The sequence below is a fragment of the Lynx canadensis genome, chromosome B3, assembly GCF_007474595.2.
Source record: "Lynx canadensis isolate LIC74 chromosome B3, mLynCan4.pri.v2, whole genome shotgun sequence".
Taxonomy (NCBI): Eukaryota; Metazoa; Chordata; class Mammalia; order Carnivora; family Felidae; genus Lynx; species Lynx canadensis.
In genome coordinates, this window is record NC_044308.2 from 118,922,595 (window position 1) to 118,950,280 (window position 27,686).

At 39.3% G+C, this 27,686-nt stretch overlaps 1 protein-coding gene across 3 annotated transcripts in view; it reads left to right on the forward strand.

Moving 5' to 3' along the window:
- The first annotated feature begins 203 nt into the window (after positions 1-203).
- ZNF410 (zinc finger protein 410) overlaps positions 204-27,686 on the forward strand; it is a 52,063-nt gene continuing 24,580 nt past the window's right edge. For 2 of the 3 annotated variants that reach the window (XM_030319529.2, XM_030319530.1), the window contains exons 1-5: positions 208-425; positions 13,708-13,890; positions 14,852-14,987; positions 19,108-19,326; positions 20,509-20,700. In XM_030319529.2, the coding sequence (XP_030175389.1) occupies positions 13,858-13,890; positions 14,852-14,987; positions 19,108-19,326; positions 20,509-20,700 (580 nt within the window). In that variant the 5' untranslated portion in view covers positions 208-425; positions 13,708-13,857. Of the gene's footprint in view, positions 426-13,707; positions 13,891-14,851; positions 14,988-19,107; positions 19,327-20,508; positions 20,701-27,686 lie in introns of all 3 variants that reach the window. The other variant, XM_030319531.1, reaches the window with a different exon arrangement.

Sequence of the window (27,686 nt, forward strand, 5' to 3'; positions counted from 1 at the left end):
AGGGCTCTCTAATTCGCTTGCCTCCGTCGTAACTAGTTCTGGTCTCAGCTGACAGGAAAAACTACCCCTTCTGTTGCTGCAAGGAAGCAGTGACGTCACGGCTGGCACGAACTGACCCCATTTCTCGGGTTTCGTAGACCACGGGGCCCCAATGTCGGGAATGAATAGGAAACGAGAGACCTCCTGGCGTCCGGGGGCTCAGCCCGGCGCGGACAGCCCGGCCCCAGCCCTCCATCAACGCCTTGGGGGGACCCCCACGCGGGGCGGCAGCTGTCCAGCCTGGGGCGGCAAGTGGGTGTGAGCCTTGGGGGCCGGCCAAACTTCCTGTCCCGCGCTGCCGCTGCTTCCGGCGGGAGCCGGAAGACGCTGTGTGTGGACGGAATTCGGGACCGACTGACGGCTAGCAGGCTGCCCGGGACGGGGAGGTGAGCTCCGGGCTGGGCCAGGCCACAGCGGCACAGCTAGGTGGTCGCCGAGAGGGAGGGAGACAGTACCGGTCCCTCGGGGGCTCGGGCCGAGTTCGACTCAGGAGAGGACAGGGAAACCGCCCCCCCCCTTGGGCACCCCTCCCTTATCTGGCGGGCCCGGGAGCGGCCGGTCTGAAGCCCTACGGCTTCGGCCCTTCCCCTCGAGGCGTTTTGGAGCCGGTGTTTCGGCTCATTTGCTTGGTTTTTGGGGGCCGGGGCTTGGGAACAAGACGGTCCTGAGAAAGCTAGAGTCAGCGAGTCCCTAGGGCGGGGGCTCCTGGACTGCACCCGCAGTCGAGCCCTGCCCGCGGGCTTCGGGGCCTTACACTAAGGCCGTTGCGGTGGGGCAAAGAGGATGCCGAGGAGACTCTGCCTTCGGTATTTCAGCTCAGAGCTACCCCTTCTTTCATACGTCCACTTACTTTCTGGGTCTAGAAGGAAGGCTGCCGGCTCTGAGGGGCTTTGGCTGCTAGCTTCTCCTTCGCCTGTCATTTCAAGGCGAGGCTGTGGGCTGTGGGTGTTTACAGCCTTGTAGGCATTCCAAGGTTCAATTTCTCCTCCGACGTTTCTTCAGAGAAAAGAATGCAGTTCGGCTGTTAAAGTTTATCCCACTTGCTCATGAGGCTTTGAAATGCATTTAGGCACCATTTGGAAGTTAAACATTACTAACTTGGGACTTAAGAATTTGTGCTTCTTCACTTTGGCGCATGGGTCAATGCAACATATTTGCGAAGTGAATAGAAGAAACATTTTTGAAATAAAGCCGGTGGCATTTTGTTGTTAGGGAGTGAGAAATTTCACCTGTTTTATCTTACTTAGTATGGACAGAGTAAAGTCAGCTAAACAGAAGATTTAGGTCCTAATTTTTAAAAATTCTGCATTTAAGTAGATGTCTGGTTTTTGGCAAGTTACTTAATCTCTACCTTTTTTCCCCCTTCTTTGTAAATGAAGAGGCTTACCTATTTATTCAGCGGGTATTTCCTGAATGCTTAGTTTGTGCAAAGCATAATACTCAGTTAATGAGAGTAGAATGAATAAGTTCAACCACTTTAACCAATGGGAAAGTTATACATGTAGACACCTAACAGCCTAGACAGGATAGAATCATTGCTAAAATGAGGTGAAATAGCGTGTTGTGACAACACTATGGAAAGGACAGATTTGTTTTCACTGGAGGGAAAGGATCAGAGTCTTAGTGGAGGATGGCATTTGAGTTGGATATTAAAATCTGGGGGGGGCGCCTGGGTGGCGCAGTCGGTTAAGCGTCCGACTTCAGCCAGGTCACGATCTCGCGGTCCGTGAGTTCGAGCCCCGCGTCGGGCTCTGGGCTGATGGCTCAGAGCCTGGAGCCTGTTTCCGATTCTGTGTCTCCCTCTCTCTCTGCCCCTCCCCCGTTCATGCTCTATCTCTCTCTGTCCCAAAAATAAATAAACGTTCAAAAAAAAAAAAAGAAAATTAAAATCTGGAAAGGAGGGGCTCCTGGGTGGCTCAGTGGGTTAAGCGTCAAGCTCTTGATTTTGACTCAGGTCACGATCTCACTGTTCGAGGCATGGAGCCCCGTGTTAAGCTCTGTGCTGTCAGCGGGAAGCCTGCTTGGGATTCTCTCTCCACTGTCTCTGCCCCTTCCCACTGCTGACACTGTCTCTCTCAAAATAAATAAATAAGCATTTAAAAAAATGAAAAAAAAAAAGTCTGGAAAGGATTTCAAAAAATCACAGCTGGATAGTGCTTATTATTGGTTGAAGAACTATTCTAAGCAAAGATATGGAGCACTGAAATAGGCTGGTGTGTTCATTCAGTAGCCAGTCCATGTGGGTTGGAGCAAAGGGTGAATTGAGGAAGATGGACGTGCTGTAACTGAAACAGTGTTTGAAGATAGATTGTAGGATATCTGAAATGCCATAGTTAGGGATTTGAGTAATATTCTGAGGCACTGAATTTTGAGTGAGTGAAGTAACAAGCATTTCTGTGTTTTGGAAAGATAATTTGAGTGGCTGCATAAAAAGATGGATTGAAGAAGGGAATTTTGGGGCACCTAAACTACTCAGTCGGTTGACTCTTGGTTTTGGCTCAGGTCATGAGATGGTTGGTGGGAGTGAGTCCCACTGCTTGGGATTCTCTCTGTGTCGCTCCCCTGCTTGCTTTCTCTCTCTCTCTCTCTCTCTCTCTCTCTCAAAAATAAATAAATAAACTTAAAAAAAGGGGGGGGGATTTTTAGGGTAGGATGACCAGTTAGTAGTTTCTTTTAATAGTGAAGTTGAAAGATAATGAAGCCTAAACAGGGCATTCCAGGGGGAATAAATTTGGGGGAATTAGAACTACTGGGGTTATTTAAATATTGAAGATGAGAGACATTGTTAAAGACCTAGAATTTATGGCTGAGTGGGAAGAAGATTGGGCAATAATTGAAATGGATAATACAGGAAGAAGAACAGGTTTGGTGGTAGAGATGATTATCTGGATTGTGAACATTGTTAGGTTTGAGGTGGATATCTGTGTGGAGATACCCAGCAAGCAGTTAGAAATGAAAATTTGGAGTTGAGGAGAGAGGTCAGGAATAGAGGCAAATATTTTGGTATTATATCCAGGTCATTCATTCATTTATTCAGTGCCTACTAGGTGCTTGCAGGGAAGTTTGTATAGAAGCCCTTTAATCTCATAGTAAAGACAGCCTTGGAGTTTCACAGTATCAGAAATGACTCTTGGAGACCTAAATTCCTTATGAATTACATAAAGTACTTTGCCTGGCACTGTGCTAGGTAGTGGAATGTAAAGTTATAAACAAGACAGACTAGTTCCTGCCCTTGTTTATGGAGCTTACAATTTAGGAGAGTAACCAGACCAAAAAAAAAAAAAGGAATATTATATAAAAACAAAGGAATTAGAAATAGTAGAGATAGAGAACAAAGGTGGAAGTGTGGGGAATCTTCTTTGGATAAGGTGACCAGGCCAAGCCTTTGTAAATGAGTTGATAGTTAAACAGAGCCCAGAAAAGTGAAAAAGAGGTAACTAATGGAGAGGGAGGTAAAAGCATTCCAAGGCAGAGGAAAAGACGTGTGCACATCCCTCACATCAGAAAGAGCTTAATGTGTTGAAGGAACTAAGATGGTTGGAGCTTGGAGAGCAAGTAAGGGAGAGTGACTCTGGAGTGTGGTTGGAGGAACAGGAATGGATCACATAGGTTCTTACATGCCAGGATAAGGAGTTTAAATTTTATGTAGGTGCATTGGGAAGCTGAGTAAAGAGTTTCAAGCAGGTGAGTGATGTAATAGGAATCATTTTAATTTTTTTAAACATTTTTATTTATTTTTGAGCAATAAGAGAGAGACGAGTGTGAGCAGGGGAGGGGCAGAGAGAGAGACACACACAGAATCTGAAGCAGGCTCCAGGCTCTGAGCTGTCAGCACAGAGCCTGACGCGGGGCCCAAACCCACCCACCAACCATGAGAACATGACCTGAGCCAAAGTCGGATGCTTAACCGACTGAGCCACCCAGGTGCCCCTAAAAAGATATTTACTACTGGAAAGAGAATAGAATGGAAGGTAGGCAAGAGTAGAAGCAGGGAGACGAGTTAGGTGGCACTAACAGTAGTTTAGGGCAAGTGTTAATGGTGGCCTGAAATAGGGCGGTGGATAGAAGTAGGTGGATTTGTTATCTTAATGGGACTTGCAGCTGGAATAGATATTGGGAGCAAAAGAAAGAAAGTAATAAAAATGATTCCTAAATGGGGTGCATGGTGGTCCTGTCTTAAGTGGAGGATTGTGGTGAGTGGGGCTGGCAGGGCATGATGGAAAACAGGCTTGAGAGAGAATTAATTTTAGACACATTAGAGATACCAAGTTTCAAACATTAAGTACAGGTACCAAGTAAGCAATTGTATATGCAGGTCTGCAGCTCAGGGACGTATCTGGGCTATAAATAAAAATTTTGGTGATTAGCACGCAGTGTTGTATTGAAGTGTTGAATTACTGTATCGTGTACCTGAAACTAATATTATGCTGTATGTTAACTAATTGGAGTTTAAATAAAAACTTTAAAAAATTTTGGAGACTATCATTTAAAGCCATGAACTTATGCTAAGAGGAGAGTGTAGCAAGAGAAGAGGTCCTGAATACTATCCTGAGGAATATTAGTATTTAGAGGCTGCATGCAGGAAGAGTATAGAAGTTACCAAAGGAGGGACGCCTGGATGGCTCAGTCAGTTAAGCATTCAATTTTGGATCAGGTCATGATCTCAGTGAGCTTGAAGACCTACATCGGGCTTTGTACTGACAGTGCAGGACCTGCTTGGGATTCTCTCTCTGTCTCTCTCTCTCTCTCTCTCTCTCTCTCCATCTCTCTCTTTCTTGCTCTTTCTCTCAAAGAAAAAAAAAAGTTGCCAAAGGAAACTGGAGGAATGGCAATGACAATAAGAGTAAAATGAGGAACACGTATCTTTGTTTTTTTTTTTTTTTTTTTATTTTTTTTTTTAAAAATTTTTTTTTTTTCAACGTTTATTTATTTTTGGGACAGAGAGAGACAGAGCATAAACGGGGGAGGGGCAGAGAGAGAGGGAAACACAGAATCGGAAACAGGCTCCAGGCTCTGAGCCATCAGCCCAGAGCCCGACGCGGGGCTCGAACTCACGGACCGCGAGATCGTGACCTGGCTGAAGTCGGACGCTTAACCGACTGCGCCACCCAGGCGCCCCGAGGAACACGTATCTTTGAAGCAAAGACAGTAAGTGTTTGAGGAAGGAGACAGTGCTTCTAAGGGATAATACCAGTTATGGCTCTGATTGCTTCGGAAGTAACCAATTTGCTTCAGAAGAGGAATTTATAACAAGGATGTGGGCAGCTCATAGGATCAAAGGAAATGATGAAGGCCTTGGCTTCATAAAGGACAGGAATCTGAGCAGCCCCAGGGGAGGCTGCTAGCTGCATTACCGGAATGAATGGGCTGCTGCAGCAGTTTTCAGCCCTTTGTTACTTCTTTTAGAATTCACGTTCTGAGGAAAAGTGGCTGATTTGTTCAATGCAGGTCAAGTGTCCAACAGTTGGTCAGTGAAGGAAAGAACACCTTAATCTGCAGTCTCACCAAAGGTGTATCCAATGGGGGAGGGGTACATCCCCAAACTAATGTAGATCCTGTCACCTAAGCAGGGGAAATGAATGTAGGACAATTAAAAACAATAGTTGTTCATTGCAAAGGTCAAATAAGATTAGGACTGCAGAGTGTCCACTGGATTTGATAACATGAAGATCTTTGGTACCCTTTACAAGAGAAGTTTTGGTGAAGTCTTGGGATTGAATAGTGACTGGAGATGAGAAAGTGGAGACAAGTCTTTTGATAAATTTGGCTCTGAAGGTTTGCAGAGAAAGGGGGAAGTGACTAGAATAAAAATGAGAGCTGTGGACTAGAACACCTCAGCAGATCCTGGGAAGGAAAAGGGAAGGCCCCAGATAAATCCTGTATTGCTAAGATTCATTCTGGCTTCACACTTCTATGTTCCAATTTTTTTTTCATTAGTACCTGTTACCACTTAACTATTAGAATTTAATCAACTTGCATAATATACTAGATATGAATATAAGAAGTTACCTGGCTTTTCTTTTCCTAGGACTACTATCTTATTAATTAATTAATTAATTAATTAATTATTTTGAGAGAGAGAGTGTGTGAGCATGAACTAAGGAGAAGGGCAGAGAAAGAGAGGGAGAGAGAGAGAGAGAAAGGCTCTATACTCAGGAGCCCAACGTGGGGCTTGATCCCACCACCCTAGGATCATGACCTGAACCGAAATCAAGAGTTGATGCTTAACTGACTGAGCCACCCAGGTGCCCCTACAACTACCGTTTTATACCAAAATTTAAACTACTCTTTTTTAAATTTTAATTTTTGGCCTTTGTAATTCCCTGCCATTGGTGGGATTTTTGATGTAGTATTTTTCAGCTTTAGTGAAACATCATTTGGGTCTATATCTGTGGTCAGACATAGGTAGAAATGGAGGGAGCCAAGAAGCAGATTGGTGACCAATCGGGAAGAACCATGGTGTTTCTTAATTTCTTCCCTTTTTTTTTTTTACCCCTTCCCTCCCTTCTTTCTGAAACTGGGTCAAGGTCAAGGCATTTTCTACCTCCCTCAAATAAGTACAGTACTGATATTCCGGACTTTGTTTTCCTAGGGTAGAATCACATTACTTTTTAGAAGCTGACACAATGATGTTCTGTTTCCTTCTTGAGCAGAGTAGTAAAAGCCCCTGATCATCTTTCCCTTTGGAATGCACTCCCTTCTGTACGGCAGTCAGAACTGAGGCAAGAGACCTGTATCAGTTATGTTCCTCTGTTGCTTGTTTAGTTTATTTTGGCTTGGTTTTTCCTCCCAATATTTCTCTGTGTAGCCTGCATTGATTTTAGGCCATCTCCACCCTCTGGACACAGTGTTACCACTAACTAATTCCGGTCTTGTGTGAGGATTCGAGTAATTTCAGTTTCCCCAAGACTCTTATCAGTGATAATTGCTGACTTGTAATGTATATTTATAGCAGGTTTATATCTATGGTTTTATGTTTTATGGCTGAGTCTGTGTTTAACATATGTATTTGGGGTGCCTGGGTGGCTCAGTCAGTTAAGCGCCCGACTTCGGCTCAGGTCGTGATCTCACGGTCCGTGAGTTCAAGCCCCGCGTCAGGCTCTGTGCTGACTGCTCAGAGCCTGGAGCCTGTTTCGGATTCTGTGTCTCCCTCTCTCTCTGACCGTCCCCCGTTCATGCTCTGTCTCTCTCTGTCTCAAAAATAAATAAACGTTAAAAAAAAAAATATATGTATTTTAGACTTTTGAAGATACTTTATAGTGTTTTTCAATCTGTGGGACATAATCTGTTAAGTAGTTTGTGAGATCACTTTAGTGGGTTTTATTTAAAAAAATTCAGAGTGCATGAGATTAACATAGGTTAGTATTGTTTCATGAAAATATGTTATTTGCATCTCAGCATGTGTTTCATTCTCTGAGGTATCATGGAAAATATATCTTACTGTGGGTTGCAGTCAAAATGTTTGAAAATCACTGCTTTATAGGAAATTTGGGCTCTGTAATAAAGGCAGATTTCTTAACCTTTTATAGTATACAATGCATTTGATAGATTTACTTGTCTCTTAAGCACTTATGCAGAGCTTTGTTTTTGAAGAATTTTGTAAGTGTTTCTGTTGACTGATAGGTAAATAGTCCTAGGTAGATTTGTTTCATCTGTATTTCAGATGAGTTACTTAGGGCCAAGAAGTTGAGTAGGTCTCAACCAAAAAGTCAGAGGCAGAATTTAGATTTTTGCTTTAGAGACCTTGGATTTTTTTTTTTTTTTAATAAACATCTCAGCTTCTTTATTTAACTTGTTTAGCTACTTAGTATTAATGAATAATTTGCTGGATGATGTTGAGTGTACTGTAGAAGAATGCAGTTTATCAGACTTCAGTTCTCTGGATTTGTTTATTTGGCTAAAAACAGAAGGAGAATTGTTTTCAGGATGGTCTAGATCATAGAGATCTCTTTTGTCTTAAATCTGCTTTGCTTTTTTTTTTTCAACGTTTTTTTTTTTTTTTTTTTTTTTTTTTTTTGGGACAGAGAGAGACAGAGCATGAACGGGGGAGGGGCAGAGAGAGAGGGAGACACAGAATCGGAAACAGGCTCCAGGCTCTGAGCCATCAGCCCAGAGCCTGACGCGGGGCTCGAACTCCCGGACCGCGAGATCATGACCTGGCTGAAGTCGGGCGCTTAGCCGACTGCGCCACCCAGGCGCCCCAAATCTGCTTTGCTTTTGTTATGAGTTCTCTCATTACCAATTTACAGAAGTTTTCAGGCCTTCCTGTACTTTGCTTTGGTTCATTGCAAAGATGTCTATTGCCTGCATTCCTTTTAACCTTTAAGCTGACTATGGGATAGCATATTAACATATTCTGCTATTATTAACTATTAATATAATAGCAGTGGTAGGGCAGTGGATTTCTAAAAAATATAATTTGTGCTGGACCAAGATTGTTTTCTTTAAGCAGTCTAATGTGCTTTGATGGCCAAAAGGAGCAATGCACACAGTAAAATTCAGTTGTTGGCATGGGTAGAGGGAGAAAGGGTCTGACTATTATTTCGTATTTATTAGACTTATCCCTGCGTTTCTGAGATCAGTTTGTTTTGTTGTGAACTCTATCCAGAACAAAGATGCCTTATTTATGACTTGTGAAAAATATGATTTGATGGGCCTATCCTTGGTTTGATGATGGTTAAATGTCATTATCTCCTTTGTTATTTAAAATGGGCTGAATTAGTAATTTTTCCAATATAAAAGGAAATAAGAATATAAATTTTGCCTATCTACCAGGTAAAGATACAAAATAAAAATGAGCAACTATTAGTGTTCACATTAAAGAATTTGGGAGATGGGTCACCTGTGTGGCTCAGTCCGTTGAGCATCCGACTCTTGATTTTGGCTCAGATCATGATCCCAGGGTTGTGGGTTGAGCCCCCATGACCGGCTTCGTGCTAAGTGTGGAGCCTGCTTGAGATTCTCTATCTCTCTCTCTGACCCTCTCTTATGCTCGTGGGTGCATTCTCTCTCTCTCTCTCTCTCTCTCTCTCTCTCTCTCTCTCAAAAACAAATAGTAATAAAAATAAAGAATTTGGGGTGATGTATGTGACTACTTGGTATTGCATTTCTAGTATCTTAATTAATAAGAAAGCCTGGGAAGAAATCTCTTTGAGACCCATAATTACCTTGAAAATAGCTTCCTTTTGAGTAAGTGCAGTCCTATTCACTCCCGTGTCATGCAAATTGCATTAATAAAGGAATAACATTGCATTGCACACTATAGTGGCCCCCATACTGCCAAATTATTTTTATTATGATTACATTAAATATACTCAGACATAAAACTATGTAGTAATTCTTATCCCTCCTACATTGAAGATCCCAGTAGCTCTTTTTTTTTTTCAAGTTTTCTTTTTTCTTTTTTTTGAGAGAGAGAGAGAGAGCATGAGCAGGGCAGGGGCAGAGAGCGCGAAGGAGAGAGAGAGAGAATCCTAAGCAGGTTCCGCATCACCAAGGCAGAGCCTGACACGGCGTTTGTGAGACCATGACCTGAACTGAAACCAAGAGTAGACAAAAACAAGAGTAGATGCTTAACCAGCTGAGCCACCCAGGTGCCCCTATAGATTTATTTTTAATTGATGAATAGTTGACATATAGTGTTAAATTAGTTTCAGGTGTACAACATAGTGATTTGACAGTTTGATACATTACCACAATTTGATAGACTATTCAGTAAGCCTAGTTACCCACCTGCCACCATACAAACTTATTACAATATTAGCAGTCTAATATGTTTTGATGACTCTAAGGAACTGTGTACTTAGTACAGTTTAGGTTGTTACGATTATATCAGTTGTTGCCATGGAGTTAGATCTTTATGAGTAAGTATACAAATGTAAACTACACCATAAAACAAAATTCAAAATACCATTCATATTGTATGGTAGAGATGTTGTTTTGCTGAAATGAAGTACTTAATGTTGAACTTAATAGTGGAAAGATTTAGCCTTGGATTCGGGAATATATTTCATCGGTTTCTACATGTACCTTTAGTAATACTAATCCAGAGAATATCATACAAGGTAGTATTTATAGTGTCAAGACATTGTTAAGCAGCTTATGATAATGGGATCTCACATTTAACTAAAACTGACTAGAAGTCCTTGAATGACAGTTTTAATGAAGTTTTGTTTGATAACTGTAGAGTTAGAGTTGCCTTGTTCAAATGAAGATAAGATTTGCATTGCAAATGAGAAGATAACAGAATGGGAAAAGGTTTGTGCAAATCATTTATCTGATAAGGAGCTTATATCTAGAATATATAAAGAACTCTTACAACTCAACAATAAAAAGACCAATCAATTTAAAAAATGAGCCAACAATCTAAGTAAGTATTTCTCCTAAAAAGATGTACAAATGGCCTATAAGCACATGAAGAGATGTTCAAAACCACTAGCTATCAGGTAATGCAGTTCAGAACCACAATGGGTTACCATTCACACCCATTAAGAGAGCTATAATAATGTGTTGGTGAGGATGTAGAGAAATCCACTGCTGGTGGGATTGTGAAATGGTGCAGACACTTTGGAAGACAGCCTGGTAATTCCTCACAAGGTTAAATAGAGTTGCCATGTGACCTGGCAATTCCACTTCTAGGTATATATCCAAAAGAGTAAAAATACATGTCCACACAAAAACTTGTACATCAATGTTCATGGCAGCTTTATTCATAATAGCCAAATTGTAGAAATAACCCAATGTCCATTAACTGTTACTTGGATAAATAAAATGTATATAGAATATTACTTGACAATAAAAAGAAATGCTGATACATGCTACAACAGGGAGGAACCTTGGAATCATTATGCTAAGTGATAGCAGCCAAGCACAAAAGATCATATGTATAAGTCCATTTATATGAAATGTCCAGAATAGGCAAATCCATACAGACAGAAATAGACTAGTGGTTGCCTAGGCCTGGTCAGGGGAAGGTTTGGAAGGAAATGAGGAGTGATTGCTAATGGGTACAGGAGTTTCTTTTTGGGGGTGATAAAGTTGTTATAAAATTGATTTTGTGGGGCACCTGGATGGTTCAATTGATTAAGCGTCCAAATTCGGCTTAATTTATGATCTTGTGGTTCGTGAGTTTGAGCCCTGCGTGGGGCTCTGTGCTGCTGACGGCTCAGAGCCTGGAGCCTTCTTCAGATTCTGTGTCTCCTTCTCTCTCTGCCCCTTCCCTGCTCATACTCTGTCTCTTTCTCTCTCTCAAAAATAAATAAACACTAAAAACATTTTAAAAATTGATTGTGGTTGTAGTTGCACAACTCTGTGAATATACTAAAAACAATTTAACCAAACTCTTTAAATGAGTGAATCGTATGGTATATAAATTATACCTCAGTGAAACTGTTACTTAAAGACTTACATTGCAGTTTTTGAAACCTGTTAAATGGATGATGGGAATTAAGAATAGAAACAGATTTAACTGCATATTTGCCATCACACTTTCAGCTAATAAACATAGCAGGTTGCTGTGTTAAAGATGAGATTCACACAGTACACTTGATTTGGTACTGAGTGCTCTAGTACAGATTCTTTTGAGGTCAGCCTGTCTGTTCTATGCTACTAGTCTCTCTTTAGTTCACAGTGTACATACAAACCACAAACTTGGGCACCAAACTTAGGCAGAACGCAATTATATATACCCTTTTGTTCTAGAAAATGCTTATGTTAATTTTTTTAAAGATTATCACTGAAATGAGGGACACCTGGGTGGCTCAGTCAGTTATGCATCTGACTCTTGGTTTTGGCTCAGGTCATGATCTCACAGTTCTTGGGATAGAGCCTGGCATCAAGCCCTTCCTTGGGCTCTGAGCTGACAGCACAGAGCCTGCTTGGGATTCTCTCTCTCTCTTTCTCTGCCCCTCCCCTGCTCACATGCACAGTTCTCTCTCTCTCTCTCTCTCTCTGTCTCTGTCTCTGTCTCTGTCTCAAAATAAACAAAACAGAAAGATTATCACTAAAATGAAGACACTAAAATAAAAAGATATCATGGATAGCCATGGACCCTTGAGAAATGGTGATCTAGAGGTGGCTCTTAAACTAGAAGAGAGGTGGTAGCTTCCCTCTTTAAATTGGTATTACAGCTTTGCCAAACTATCTAAGATCTAGTATATGATTTTTCTCTTGTTCAGTGCACATATTCATGAACTTCATTTTTTTTTTCATTTCTCTTTAGGTAAGGGTACTAGAAATGCAGCTAGCACCATTCTTTTCTAAGAACCTTAACAAATATAAAGGAGAGTGAATAGTTGTCTAGTTTCCTAGAGATTTTACAATCCTGTAAACTCAAAGTTGGAAGAACCTTAAGGATAACTTAAACATTTGGTAATTTCTTGGCTTCTTGAGATGAGCTAGAATTGGGGAAAGGGAATTCTTAAATCCTGGTGTTCCAAGATCAGATGTAGATAGATGTAATCACCATTCATGCCAACCTGCTCTGTAGGTGTGAGTTCTGGTTCTGCAACTTCATAAGTGATGTACTGAGCCTTGGTTCCTTCTTCTGTGAAAAAAAGAGATGGATAAATCACATTGAACTATTATGTATAGTCATTGCATAAGAAAAAACACATGTGAAAGGAAAAGTCAGGAATTTATGATACTTGATTTTATGTGGGAAACTTAAATAAAAGGACACTTTCACTTACATCTTGTGAATTATTTTTTTACGATGAAAATGAGGATTTCTGGAAGCTAGCAAGGGGGAGGGGAAGGAACCAAAAGGACAATGAACAGAAATGAAAATTTATTCAGGTACTTCTATATGTTCTTTTTGTAGAGTAAGTCTGCCTTTTCTAACGTTCTAGTCAACCTTGGTATTCATTGAAAATTCCCATCCTGGGTACATTTTACGCTGTATGGTTAGTTTGTATATAGCAGTGTTCCCAATTTTAGCAACAATTGTACAAAATAAAGTGGACTCATTTGTCAAAATTCTGAAAAAAAATTAAGCTATAAGAAAATAAGAATTTTAATTATGGGGGAAAACAGCTGCATCGGGGTCCCAAGGGTACTACTTTTGGGAAACACTGTTCAAATTTTCACTGTGTAACTACTTTTAGAAAGATGGGGAAATTGAGAAAAGAAAAATAAGTCACACCAGCCTATACCACCTAACATAGCTACTATCATAGTTGTGTAAATTCCCTTTTACCTTCTTAACTAGTTTTAATAATAGCAAGTGTATACTTCTGAATTTTGTTTTTGTAATTTAACATGTCATTAGCATTTTTTGTTGTTGTTGCATTGTTTTCATAACCGTATTTTTAAGTGACAGTGCCATAACCTAATTAACCATTCCCTGAGTGTTGGGTATATATGTCTATTTATATCTTGCTTGCAGTTGTTTGTTATCACAGATGCTAACAAGAAATTCTTTGGGCACATACCTTTTTCCATTTTTAAGAACTTTTCTAAAATAGATATTAGAATTAGGAATTCTCTAAATACAACTTTTAATGGATTTTGACACCTGTTGGGTTTGTTCTATTTAAAACAAGTGTTTGGGCTGAATTCGTTATTTTTTGCTTGTTGTGATTTTTGGATACGTGGAGAAGTGCCTTTGTTTATTTAGCTGCATTTTTTCACTACTCTAATTCTCTCTTTCTCTCTTTTATCTTTTTTTAGGCTAAATTGATTATCCACTCAGCACAGCATCTTACAGGAAAAGCATAGCATTTCCTAAAGGAATATGAGCATAGTAGGAAGGTGTCATTGACTCTGAATTAAATTTTTAACCTGTCCCCTCAACAGCTACAGGATTTGGAAGCTGAATCAATGTTATCAGATGAGTTAGAATCCAAACCAGAGGTGAGCCAAGGCAGCACTTTTTGTTTATTTATTTATATTTTTTTGTGGGCTATCTTCCAGAGTTCGTCCTTAGTTCAGGAGTCAACCAACTTTTTCTATAATGAACCAGATAGTAAATATTTAAAGTTTTTGTGGGCTGTATGGTTTTGATTATAACTACTAGTTTGTTATTTTTTCTGTCACTAAGTACTTTAAAAACTTTGTTTTTACCTATCACTTTTTATATTTATTTAAGTAAGTGTAAGTTAGTATACATCTAGGTAATTGCATAATGACCAAATTTTTATATAGATGGTGTATATGTGTATGTGTATATACATATGTAAATTTTTACTGCCACAACCATTTTTAAATTAATTTTGTATATGTCTGAAAGTGTTTTCTTCCTAAATGTGATTAGATGATTTAAACATTTTTATTTTTATTCATTTTTCTCACATAATTTTAGTATATCTGTGTTGCATAGTGGAAAGTTCAATGAATTTGGAATCAGGGTACATAAGTTGGAAGACTTACTTCTCCTAAGTAGTCATGTGATCTTAGACAACTTATTTGATGTCTTCAACTTGATTCCTTGTCTTTAAAATACATGTTCAGTCTTAACTGAATTATACTGATGATTAAATGAGCCAGTACTCAAAAAAGTGCTTTGTAAAATGTAATCAGTACAATGCAGTTGACTTCTTAATAGCCTTCATTTAAAAATAAAATTATTTTTGTATTTTCTCTGATAGAAGGTGATAGAGGTTAATTATATAATTCAGCTTTTCTTTAGAACAGTGCACTGATAAAAATAACTTTAAATGTTATTTTATATAGTTAATCTAGTTTTTCTATGAATGTGGTTGAGACTAGCAAGCAATGAAGACTTAATTACATTATCAACTTTTGGTAAATTCAACGGTTTAGATTCATTCCTAACAACTTGTATTTTTCAATATTGTCTCCCCCACACCCTCAGCTCCTGGTACAGTTCGTTCAGAATACATCCATCCCATTGGGACAGGGGCTAGTAGAATCAGAAGCTAAAGACATTACTTGCTTGTCCCTCCTTCCGGTGACTGAGGCCTCAGAATGCAGTCGGCTAATGTTACCAGGTAAAAATTAAGATCACAAGAAATAAGATAAGCAAGTCTTAAGAGCTTAGCCTGCTCTATGATACTGGTAAGATGAGATAACTGACTGGTAGCAACTGTAAAAATTAGGAATCATAGAGAATAAGCAGCCACGGAAGTCACAAGTGCATTGGTAATTTAAGCTATAGTAATGGATAGGATCATTCATAGAATGTGAGAGTGAGAAGATCAAGGTGGAATTCCCTATTCAAGGTATAGGGTAAAGCAGGAGAGCCTGCTGTAAAGCAGGAGAATCAATGTGTCAGATGCTTCTAAGAAGCCCATGAGATAGGGACTGTCCCAATGAGATAGGGCCAACAAGGCCATTGTTGACCTTGGCAGGACCTGCTCCATGGAAAGAGAGTGGCAAGCCAGGCTGCAGTGGGTTGAGGTATCAATGCAAGCTAAGTGTAGTTGAGGAAGTAACTACACTTTCTAAAGGCTCTCTTGCTAGGGGAGGAAAAAAGAAGGACAAAGTAGATGGCAGAATTCTTTTTTAAGGTCTGAAATATTTGAAGATGGTTTTATGCTGAGGAAAGAGCCAGTTAGAGCAGAAAGAATGGATAGTTAGTGGGGAGTCTCTAGGAGAGGTAGGAAGAGGCAGAATGCTGATCATGGGTAGTGAGATTAATTTTGGATGGGGAAAAGGGGATCCTATCACTTGACTATTAGAAGAACATTATTTTTGGATGCAGTGAATTCTTTATTTTCTGGAAATTGGAATGTTTAAAATTTGGAATGCTGTAAAACCTTGGTTTGTGAGCATAATTTGTTCTGGAAACATGCTTGTAATCCAAAGCACTTATATATCAAAGTGAATTTCCCCGTAAGAAATAATGGGAACTCAGATGATTCATTCCACAACCCAAAAATATTCATATAAAAATGATTATAATACTGTAATATAATACAAAATAATAAAGAAAATACAAAATATAAAGAAAAATAAACAAAGTAACCTGCACTTACCTTTGAAAGCCTTCGTGGCTGGCGTGAGGGAGACGAGAGAGCAGGGTTATTATGTATGATGACTTTCACTATCACTAATGGAATCACTGCTACCTATTGGCTCAATGAAGTCTTTTTCTTTTTCTGCAACTTTAACAAGGAACCTATCCAATGACCTGGAATTGAAGCAAAACATTCTTAAGCTTACTTGTGGATGGAAAAGCAAAGGACTGACTGTCCATAGGTGCTTTGAAGTGACAAAAAATACACTAGTGCTAGCTGTGGTCACCTTCCAATGTTCTGAAAAGTCACTGATTTCTGACAAACACCATGGCCTGAGACCAAGCATGTGAGCATGGGAGGCCATCACCTACCCACAATCCCACAGTGAGCAAGTGAACGAGAGAGAGAGAGAGAGAGAGAGAGAGAAGAACCACTGGCTTAATTGTGATCACGTGACATTCGGTGTCACATATTACTCATATTGCAAGACATTGTTCATTTATCAAGTTAAAATTTATTAGAAATGTTTGCTTGTCTTGCAGAACACTCACAGAACAAGTTACTCACAATGTATTGATATTAAATCGGGACGGTCACCTATTGGTGATTAGTGATAACTTGTATGTTACAAAGTCTTCTGGTTACTGTCCTCTAGTGGTATCCTTTTTTGATTTTTTGAAGTGACTTTAAAATCTTTTTCAATGTTTAAAGATTCAAGAATGACAGATATATTCAACCAACCAATGTTGACTTAAGGTTTCCATATCTAGCTGGCTCCTAGCTTTCCCATATCTTCTATCATTCAGCTCCTGTTTTTCGACTGGTATGTAGGAGTTTTTCCAAATCCTTGTGGGTTTTCAATATGTGTAAATTTCCATGTGCTAATAAATTTTGATCTTCATTAGGCATAAAAAATTTTTTTCTCTCCTAATTTAAATTTGTTGAATATTTTAACAATAATGAAGTGAAAAGAGGAACAAAAGCATCTACATTAACTTTTAGTTTTAATTTTGATTAAAAATTTTTTATTTATTTTATTTTTTTTAAGTTTTTATTTATTGGGGCACCTGGGTGGCTCAGTTGGTTAAGTGTCCCACTCCTGATTTTGGCTCAGGTCATGATCTTGTGGTTCGTGGGTTCAAGCCCTGTGTCGGGCTCTATGCTTGCAGTGTGGAATCTGCTTGGGATTCTCTCTGTCTCTCTATTTTTGCTCTTCCTCTGGTCATGCTCTCTTTCTCTTTCAAAATAAATAAAACTTTAAAAAATTTTTAAAGTTTTTATTTATAGATTCATTTAAGTAATCTCTACACCCAATGTGGGGCTCGAACTATGACCCTGAGATCATGAGTCATGTGTTCTTCAGACTCAGCCAGCCAGGTACCCTGATTAAAAATATTTTAGATAACCAGGGCGCCTGGGTGGCAAAGTCGGTTAAGTGTCTGACTTCGGCTCAGGTCTGATATCACCATTCGTTAGTTTGAGTCCCGCATCAGGCTCTGTGCTCACAGCTCAGAGCATGGAGCCTGCTTTGGATTCTGTGTCTCCCTCTCTGTCTTACCCTCCCCCACTTGCACTCTGTGTCTCTCTCTCTTAAAAATAAATAAACATTAAAAAATAAAAATATTTTAGATGACCAATTATCAATAATAATAAATGAAAATCCATGTACTCACCTCCTAGTTCATGAAACATAATATTACAAACACAAACATACCTGCACATACCTCCCTAACCTTATTCCCCTCCATCTTAAACATATGTGTGTCATTCCATGAATGATATGTATGTTTTCTTTTTAGTTGGGATATGTCATAGATACAGAAAAATATAAAACCCTATGCTTAAGCATTTTGAAGAATTATTATAAAGAAGATACCTACCACCCAATCAAGAAGTAGAACCTTGCCAGCTACCAGGCCCTCCTTGGGTTCTTCCCTCATAAAGACAACCTCCGTTTTTCAATAGGTCACCACTATCCTCAATTTTTTGACCATTATTTGTTTTCCAAGTTCAGCCATCCAAGTCTAAGCAATGCAGTTTAATCTTAGGTGTTTTCAGACTTTAAATGAATGAAACTGTACGTTGTTGTACCTTTTTTCCGTTAACTGTAGTTGTGAGATTAATCTTTGTATAGTTGTGGTTTGTTTGGTTTCATTGCCGTATAGTGTTTTGTTATGTGAGTGTAACCACAACTTCTTTATCCATAACACTGTTGATGTATATTTAGTTATTTTCCAGCATTGTACTATGACAAACAGTGCTGCTATGAACTTAAAAATTTTTTTGTGTGTATGGTAACATATATGTAACTTAAGATTTACCATTTAAACCAGTTACCCATTTTAACCACTTAAATCTACCATTTAACCAGTTCTGTGGCACATTCATATTGTGCTACTTCATTAGGTTTTGAAATGGCAACACCATCCCTAGGCTTCCACTTTCATTCCTATAATCTTATTTGTTATCTCCTTTAAAAAAAAAGGAAAAAAAATTACCTGCCTTTTATAAAGATGAATGAAACCCCTGAAGACATTGGATGCTTTGTCACTGTAGTGCAGTTGCTCATTTCATTGCAGCCAAAACCTTTGGAAATTCATCCCTGCCCTTAGAATAAAGTTCTAGAGAGCAGGTCTTCTGAATTACTTCTTTACATTTCAGTGTAAATCTAGAGGTATAATAAAACATATTGGCGATTCTATAAAATTTCAATTATTTCTCAGGCTGTGTTTTTTTCCCCTAATGACTCAACAGAGCTGTCACATACGTGCTATAAAAATTAAAGGGAGGGACTTCTTCCCAAGAAAAATAAAAATTTAGATCCTATTCTTGAGTTAGTATTCATTGTATAACTATATTTTTCAAGGGAAAAGTACTAATTTCTGACCTCAAAGACAAACGTTTGTAATGTCCAAACGTGGATGGTTGGTTGATAGTTACTGCCAAGTGTCAGACAAGTCTATCCTTCACATTTCAGCTGACTCTCTTTAAAACTTAAAGTTATCTCTTTGTTCTTTCTTGAGGCAAGTTTTGTATTTGTAAAATAAAAATGCTGCTGCATAAGGGATGTTATAAGGGTATTAGAGGCTACGTTTGGTGAGCTCCTTGGAGATAGGTGTTACGTAAAGCCATGGTATTTTCCCTTTGCTAGATGATACTCCAAGTCATACAAACTCCTCCAAGGAGGTCCCTTCCTCGGCCGTGTTGAGAAGCCTTCAGGTGAATGTGGGTCCAGACGGAGAAGAGACGAGGGCTCAGACTGTACAGAAGTCCCCGGAGTTTTTGTCCACTCCAGAGTCTCCTAGCTTGTTGCAAGATCTACAGCCAAGTGATAGCACTTCTTTTATTCTTCTTAACCTAACAAGAGCAGGTATCCTTTATCCTTTTCTGAACTGTGCTAATGCTTAAGGAAAAAAACTGGGGGTGGGGCATATTTAATTCAGTCATACTTAAAAGAAGACTTATTATTTTAGAGAATTGGTATAGTCTGGTGATTAGTAGAATGTGTAGAGGGAGGAGGCAGACTCTAGGATGACTCAGAAGTTTCTTGTTTGGGAAATTCGGTTGTGCCATTCAGCAAGATAACCCAAGAACAGAGTTGTGGGGAGGATGATTAGTTCCAGTTGTGCTTGTTGATGTTGGGATCAGAGGGACATTCATGAGGAGGTGTCCTTTAGAGAGTTAGAAACAGGAATCTAAAGTTCTAGAATTGTCTTGTGTGAAATAAGTTGTTTTGGTGCTTATCAGCATTCAGGAAATATATGAAACAATGAACATGGATTCTTTGATTCAGGAGCATAAACAGAAAAGATGGCAAATCTGGGATCCTGAAAAAAAAACAAAACACAACACTTAAAAGGGTAACAGAAGAATGGGAAGAAGTTGCTAGAGAGGGATAAAGAAAACAGAAGGAGAGTGGTGTGGGAGAAGCCAAGAGAGGGAGAAGTCTTAAAGAAGAAAGGTAGTACAAATACCACAGGATGGGATAGTGAGATGAGGGCCGGGAAGTGTGTGTATCTGGTGACCTCTGCAAGAGCACTTGTTATTGAGGTGGTGGAGGTATGGAGGCCAGGGTTAGAGGTGGGGAGTGGATAGCAGATGAGAAAGTGGATACAAAAGTTAGAAGTTACACTTGTTTAGGAAACTTGACTGTGAAACAGTGAATAGCTACAGAAGTACTTGGGATTTTTTCTTCTCGTTAAAATAAAAATGGGCGAGACAGATTTAAAGGCTATAAAGGGAGATTGTAACATGGCCAGTAGGGAGGAATGGCTCACAGATGCCGAGAGGAGATAACTGAAGGATAGGGTCAGCATACTAGAGGTGAGGGTTAGCTTGTTTGCCAGGGAGGACAGCTTTGCCTCAGAAACAGGAGGAGGTAAGAAAAGTCTGTTGGCTGGGAGTGAAAAGGTGATAAACTAATGTTGTAGGAGAACAGAAGCCTAAGGTGAGAGGTGAAAATCTGGAATAGCTGATTTCAGGACACATGAGGCAGGGCCAATAAAAGGATTACTTGATAGGTATCTTTCACATATCCTCTTTTTTCTTCCAGGTCTGGGCTCTTCAGCTGAGCACTTAGTATTTGTACAAGATGAGGCGGAGGATTCAGGGAATGATTTCCTCTCCAGTGAGAGCACGGATAGTAGTATTCCATGGTTCCTCCGGGTTCAGGAGTTGGCTCATGATAGTTTGATTGCTGCTACTCGCGCACAACTGGCAAAGAATGCAAAAACCAGCAGCAATGGTGAGTCCCCTGTGGTGGGGTTTGTTTGTTTTTTTTTCATTTTCAGTATTCTGTGTGCAGATTTTGGTAATGCAATGCCTGTATTTCGAGTTGACCATAATCCAAGTTATTTTATTGGTGAGAGCAGAAGGCTAGAAATGTGTAAATTATCTTATTTTCTGTAAAATAACATAACCATGTGCAAAATGTAGTTACACTAGCATCCCCAGTTGTCAGCTTTAAATAACGTACAGAGCCCTTTTAAAGGGAAAACATTTCCCAGATCTTGATGTTATCTTGAATTGTTTTTATTATAATGTTCCCTATACTTAGAGCTTTTATACCACTACAACATCAAAACAGTTTCACCAATTAATAGACATAAAATTACAAAACGAGTGAAAACAAAGTTAATAGTCAGTGTGGCAGATAATGGTGTTTTGCTGAAACTGAATTGCTACTCGTCGCAATTTAGAAATTTTAGTAACTACCGCTGCCTTTTTTGGCAGGGGAACCAGTTCATCTCATGACCTCTAAATATCCAAACAGGCTGTAGTGCTATTTCTTTTGAGTTCAGCATGCCTGTACTCCTTACTCTGTGCCACTTTTCTCTATCTAGTAATTTTCACATGTGGTCCTTGAACCATCAGCATCACCTGGAAACTTAGAAATGCAAATTGTCAGGTTCTCGTCCTACTGAATCAGAAACATGCAATCTTTTAGTGAGCCCTCTCTATGGTTCCAGTGCATGTTAAAACTTGAGAACCAGGACTCTATTTAAAGCACTCCTAAACCAGTGCACAACCTTTGCTTATGCCATAATAGTTTTTGTTTTAGAGCTGCTTCTATATTTCTCTCTAATCTGTGACAATTAAGGTACTACAGCAAATTATTAAGGTGCACACTATCATTATCACAAACCAAACTTAAGCCCTGAAATCTTACATTGGTACCTAGCTATTTAGAGCTCGTGAAGATGATCTAGAATATGCTTATGATTATTTTGTGATTAACATGCAAGTGAAAATTAAAAACTTTCTCATACAGGGGTGCCTGGGTAGCTCAGTCATTTAAGTTTGTGAGATAAAGCCCCACGTCGGGTTCTGTGCTGACACTGTGGAACCACCTTGTGATTCTCTCCCTCTCCTCTCTCTCTCTGTCCCTCCCCCATGCTTGGTGTGCGCGTGTGGGCATGCACACGCTCTCTCTCAAAATAACTAAATTAAAAAAAAAAAACAAACAACTTTCTCATACAGAACTGAAGGATTCCTGAGAATATTTCAGAGTATTCCAGTTTTAGAAACATTAACCTAAATCTTTCCTGTATCAAGAACTCCAGACTACTTTTTTTTTTAAAGTTTTTCTTTAGATTCCAGTTAGTTAACATAGAATGTAATATTAGTTTCAGGTGTACAGTACAGTGATTCAACACTTTCATATATCACCCAGTGGTCATCACAATAAGTGCCCTCCTTAATCCCCATCCCCTGTTTCACCCATCCCCTTACCCATCTCCCCTCTGGTGACCATCAGTTCTCTATAGTTGAGAGTCTGTTTCTTGGTCTGCCTCTCTCTCTTTTTCCCCCCTTTGCTTTTTTGTTTTGTTTTTAAAACTCTGTGAGTGAAATCATACAGTATTTGCCCTTCTCTGACTTATTTCACTTAGCATAATACTCTTTAGCTGTATCCATGTCATTGCAAAGAGAACTTCAAACTTCTGTTAGGTTCAAAATAATTAGCTCTGCTTTGACTACTGTAGTGCTGCTTAGCTTGGTCCCTTTTACTATTTTGGGGGGCTCTAAAGTTCAGATTCTTCCTGAGATGCTTTTCCTAATCTGTGGATCCCAAAACCTTCAGCATCTCTTTGTTGCACTACGGAAGTAGTGTTGTATGTGCCATTAAGAAGCTGTGTAGGGAGGGAACTTGGGATTTGGAGTCTGGAGACCTGGGATCCAGACCTGGTGCTGTCATTAACTAGTTCTCTGCCTGGGGAATTTAAACTCCTTACCTTCAGTTTTCTCTTGTTCAGAACATAGAGATCAAGTAGCTTACCAGATTTGGTTGTTTTATTTTTATTTTTTTTTTTCAACGTTTTTATTTATTTTTGGGACAGACAGAGACATAGCATGAATGGGGGAGGGGCAGAGAGAGAGGGAGACACAGAATCGGAAACAGGCTCCAGGCTCCGAGCCATCAGCCCAGAGCCTGACGCGGGGCTCGAACTCACAGACCGTGAGATCGTGACCTGGCTGAAGTCGGACGCTTAACCGACTGCGCCACCCAGGCGCCCCCAGATTTGGTTGTTTTAGATACTTAAATAAGATTCTGTCTGGGAAATGCTTTATAAGTAACAAAGCATTTTGTGATATTTTCATTACTCTCAAAATATGTTAACTTACTACCCAAACAACTACTTTGTATGCTAAAATATAAAGTCAGCCCAAATATATGACCATCTTCTATTTTGTCAATGAGATGATTTCATAAAACCTTTTTGGGGGGCTAACTTAGATATATAAACCTTTAAGCATGTAGTTAAAATTAAACATTGAAAGTTTAGTTTTTTGAAAATTTTATTGTTTATTTATTTATTTATCAAATCAGCTAACATACAGTGTTGTCTTGGCTTCAGGAGTAGATTCCCATGATTCATCACTTACATACAACACCCAGTGCTCATCCCAACAATTGCCCTCCTCAATGCCCATCCCCAGCCCATTTTTTTTCCCCAGCCCCCCAACCCCACCCCCATCAACCCTCAGTTTGTTCTTTGTATTTAAGAGTCTTATGGTTTGCCTCCCTCTCTGTTTGTATCTAATTTTTCTTTCCCTTCCCCTGTGGTCTTCTGTTAAGTTTCTCAGACTCCATATATGAGTGAAATCATATGGCATCTGTCTTTCTCTGGCTTATTTCTCTTAGCATAATACCTTCCAGTTCCATCCATGTTGTTGCAAATGGCAAGATTTCATTCTTTTTCATTGCTGAGTAGTATTCCATTTAATATATATACCACATCTTTATTCATCAGTCAATGGACATTTGGACTCTTTCCATAATTTGGCTACAGTTGGTAGTACTGCTATAAACATTGGGGTGCATGTGCCCCTGTGAATCAGCACTCCTGTATCCTTTGGATAAATTCCTAGTAGTGTTACTGTTGGGTTATAAGATAATTCCATTTTTAATTTTTTGAGAAACCTCCATACTTTTTTCCAGAGTGGCTGCACCAGTTTATATTCCCACCAACAGCGCGAGAGGATTCCCTTTCTCCACATCCTCACCAACATCTCTTGTTTCCTGACTTGTTACTTTTAGCCACTCTGACCAGTGTGAGGTGATATCTTAATGTGCTTTTGGTTTGTATTTCCTTCATGATGAGCAGTATTGAGCATCTTTTCATGTGGTTGTTTGCCATCTGGATGTCTTCTTTGGAAGTGTCTATTCCAGTCATCTGTCCATTTCTTCACTGGATTATTTGTTTTTCGGGTGTTGAGTTTGGTAAATTCTTTATAAATTTTTGATACTAACCCTTTATCCAATGTGTCATTTGCAGATATCTTCTCCCATTCCGTAGGTTGTCTTTTAGTTTTGTTGATTGTTTCCTTTGCTGTGCAGAAGCTTTTTATTGTGATGAGGTTCCAATAGTTCATTTTTGCTTTTATTTCCCTTGCCTTCAGAGACATGTCATGTAAGAAGTTGCTGTGGTCAAGCTCAAAGAGGTTGCTGCATGTGTTCTCCAATAGGATTTTGATGGTATCCTGTCTCACATTTAGGTCTTTCATCCATTTTGAATTTATTTTTGTGTATAGTGTAAGAAAGTGGTCCGTTTTCATTCTTCTACATGTTGCTGTCCAGTTCTCCCAGCACCATTTGCTAAAGAGACGGTCTTTTTTCCATTGGATATTCTTTCCTGCTTTGTTGAAGATTAGTTGGCCATATATTTGTGGATCCATTTCTGGGTTCTCTAGTCTATTCCACTGGTCTTTGTGTCTGTTTTTATGCCAATACCATACTGTCTTGATGATTACAGCTGTGTAATACAGGCTAAAGTCCGGTATTGTGATGCCTCTAGCTTTGATTTTCTTCTTTAACATTACTTTGATTATTTGGGGTCTTTTCTGGTTCCATACAAATTTTAGGATTGTTTGTTCTAGCTCTATGAAGAATGCTGGTGCTCTTTTGATTGGGATTATATTGAACGTGTAGATTGCTTTGGATAGTATCGACATTTTAACAATATTTGTTCTTCCATTCCATGAGCATGGGATGTTTTTCCATTTCTGTGTGTCATCATCAGTTTCTTCAGCTTTCTATAGTTTTCAGCATACAGATAGTTTACCTCTTTGGTTAGGTTTATTTCTAGGTATGTTGTGGTTCTTGATGCAGTTATAAGTGGGAATGTTTCCTTGACCTCTCTTTCTGTTGCTTTATTATTGTATAGAAATGCAACTGATTTCTGTACATTGATTTTATATCCTGTGACTTTGCTGAATTCATGTGTCAGTTCTAGCAGATTTTTGGTGGAGTGTTTCCGGTTTGCCACGTAGAGTATCATGTCATCTGCAAAAAGCGAAAGTTTGACTTCTTCTTTGCCAATTTAGATGCCTTTTATTTTGTTTTGTTGTCTGATTGTTGAGGCTAGGACTTCCAACACTATGTTAAACAACAGTAGTGAGAGTGGACATCCCTGTCATGTTCCTGATACCAGGGGGAAAGCTCTCAGTTTTTCCCCAGTAAGGATGATATTATCTGTGGGCCTTTCGTATGTGGCCTTTATGATGTTAAGGTATGTTCCTTCTGTCCTGACTTTCTTGAGGGTTTTTTATTAAGAAACGATGCTGTATTTTGCCAAATGCTTTTTCTTCATCTGTTGACAGGATCATACGGTTCTTATCCTTTCTTCTATTAATGTGATGTATCGCATTGATTGATTTGTGAATATTGAACCAGCCAGCAATGAATCCCACTTGATCATGGTGAATAATTCTTTTAATATACTGTTGAATTCAATTTGCTAGTATCTTGTTGAGAACTTTTGCATCCATGTTCATCAGGAATATAGGCCTGTAATTCTCCTTTTTAGTGGCGTCATTGTCAGGTCTGGGAATCAAGGTAATGCTGGCTTCATGGAAGGAGTCTGGAAGCTTTTCTTCCATTTCTATCTTTTTGAACAGCTTGAGAAGAATAGGTATTAACTCTGCTTTATTTTTTAAATTTATTATTATTATTATTTTTTTTTTAATTTTTTTTTTAACGTTTATTTATTTTTGAGACAGAGAGAGACAGAGCATGAACGGGGGAGGGTCAGAGAGAGAGGGAGACACAGAATCCGAAACAGGCTCCAGGCTCTGAGCTGTCAGCACAGAGCCTGACGCGGGGCTCGAACTCACGGACCGCGAGATCATGACCTGAGCCGAAGTCAGCCACTTAACCGACTGAGCCACCCAGGTGCCCCATTGTTTATTTATTTTTGAGACAGAGACAGAGCATGAGCAGGAAGAGGCAGAGAGAGAGGGAGACACAGAATTGGAAGCAGGGTCCAGGCTCTGAGCTGTCAGCACAGAGCCCAACGTGGGGCTCGAATTCATGAACCACAAGATCATGACCTGAGCTGAAGTTGGACGCTTAACCAACTGAGCTGCCCAGGCACACCTTAACCTGCTTTAAATGTCTGGTAGAATTCCCCTGAGAAGCCCTCTGGCCCAGGACTCTTATGTGTTGGGAGATTTTTGATAATTTTTTCACTGGTTATGGGTCTGTTCAAATTTTCTATTTCTTCTCCTTTGAGTTTGGTGGTGTGTGGGTGTGTAAGAATTTGTCCCTTTCTTCCAGATTGCCCAGTTTGTTGGCATGTAATTTTTTATAGTATTCTCTAATAATTATTTGTATTTCTGTGGTGTTGATTGTGATCTCTCCTCTTTCATTCCTGATCTTATTCTATTTGGGTCCTCTCTTCTTTTTGAGAAGTCTGGCTAGGGGTTTATCAATTTTGTTTATTCTTTCAAAGAACCAGCTCTTAGATTCATTGATCTGTTCTACCGCTTTTTGGATTCTAGATTTATTTCTGCTCTAATCTTTATTATTTCTCTTTTTCAGCTGGCTTTGGGCTTTCTTTGCTGTTGCCTTTCTAGTTTCTTAGGTGTGAGGTTAGGTTACGTACTTGGGACCTTTCTTGCTTCTTGAGATAGGCCTGAATTACAATGTATTTTTCTTTTAGAACTGCCATTGCTGCATCCCAAAGGGTTTGGACTATCATGTTTTCATTTCCATTTGCTTCCATATATTTTTTAATTTCTTCTTTAACTTCCCAGTTGATGCGTTCATTCTTTAGTAGGATGTTCTTAAATTTTTTTTTTTTAATGTTTATTCATTTTTTGATAGAGACAGAATGTGAGTGGGGGAGGGGCAGAGAGAGAGGGAGACACAGAATCCGAAGCCAGCTCCAGGCTCCGAACTGACAGCACAGAGCCTGACGCAGGGCTGGAACTCACGGACTGTGAGATCATGACCAGAGCTGAAGTCGGACGCTCAACTGATTGAGCCACCCAGGCGCCCCTAGTAGGATGTTCTTTAAACCTTTATGTATTTGGGGACTTACCAGATTTTTTTTCTTGTGGTTGATTTCAAGTTTCATAGCATTGTGATCTGAAAATATGCATGGTATGATCTCAATTCTTTTATATTTGTTGAGGGCTGTTTTGTGACCCAGTATGTGATCTATTTTGGAGAATGTTACATGTGCACTTGAGAAGAATGTGTATTCTGGTGCTTTAGGATGAAAAGTTCTGAATATATCTGTTAAGTCCATCTGGTCCAGTGTGTCATTCAGAGCTGTTGTTTCCTTACTGATTTCTGCCTAGATTATCTGAGTGGAGTATTAAAGTCCCCTATAATTACAGTATTATTATCTGTACATGTGTTTATGTTTGTGATTAATTGATTTATATTTTGGGTGCTTCCACATTGAGGGCATGAACATTTATAATTGTTAGCTCTTCTTGATGGAT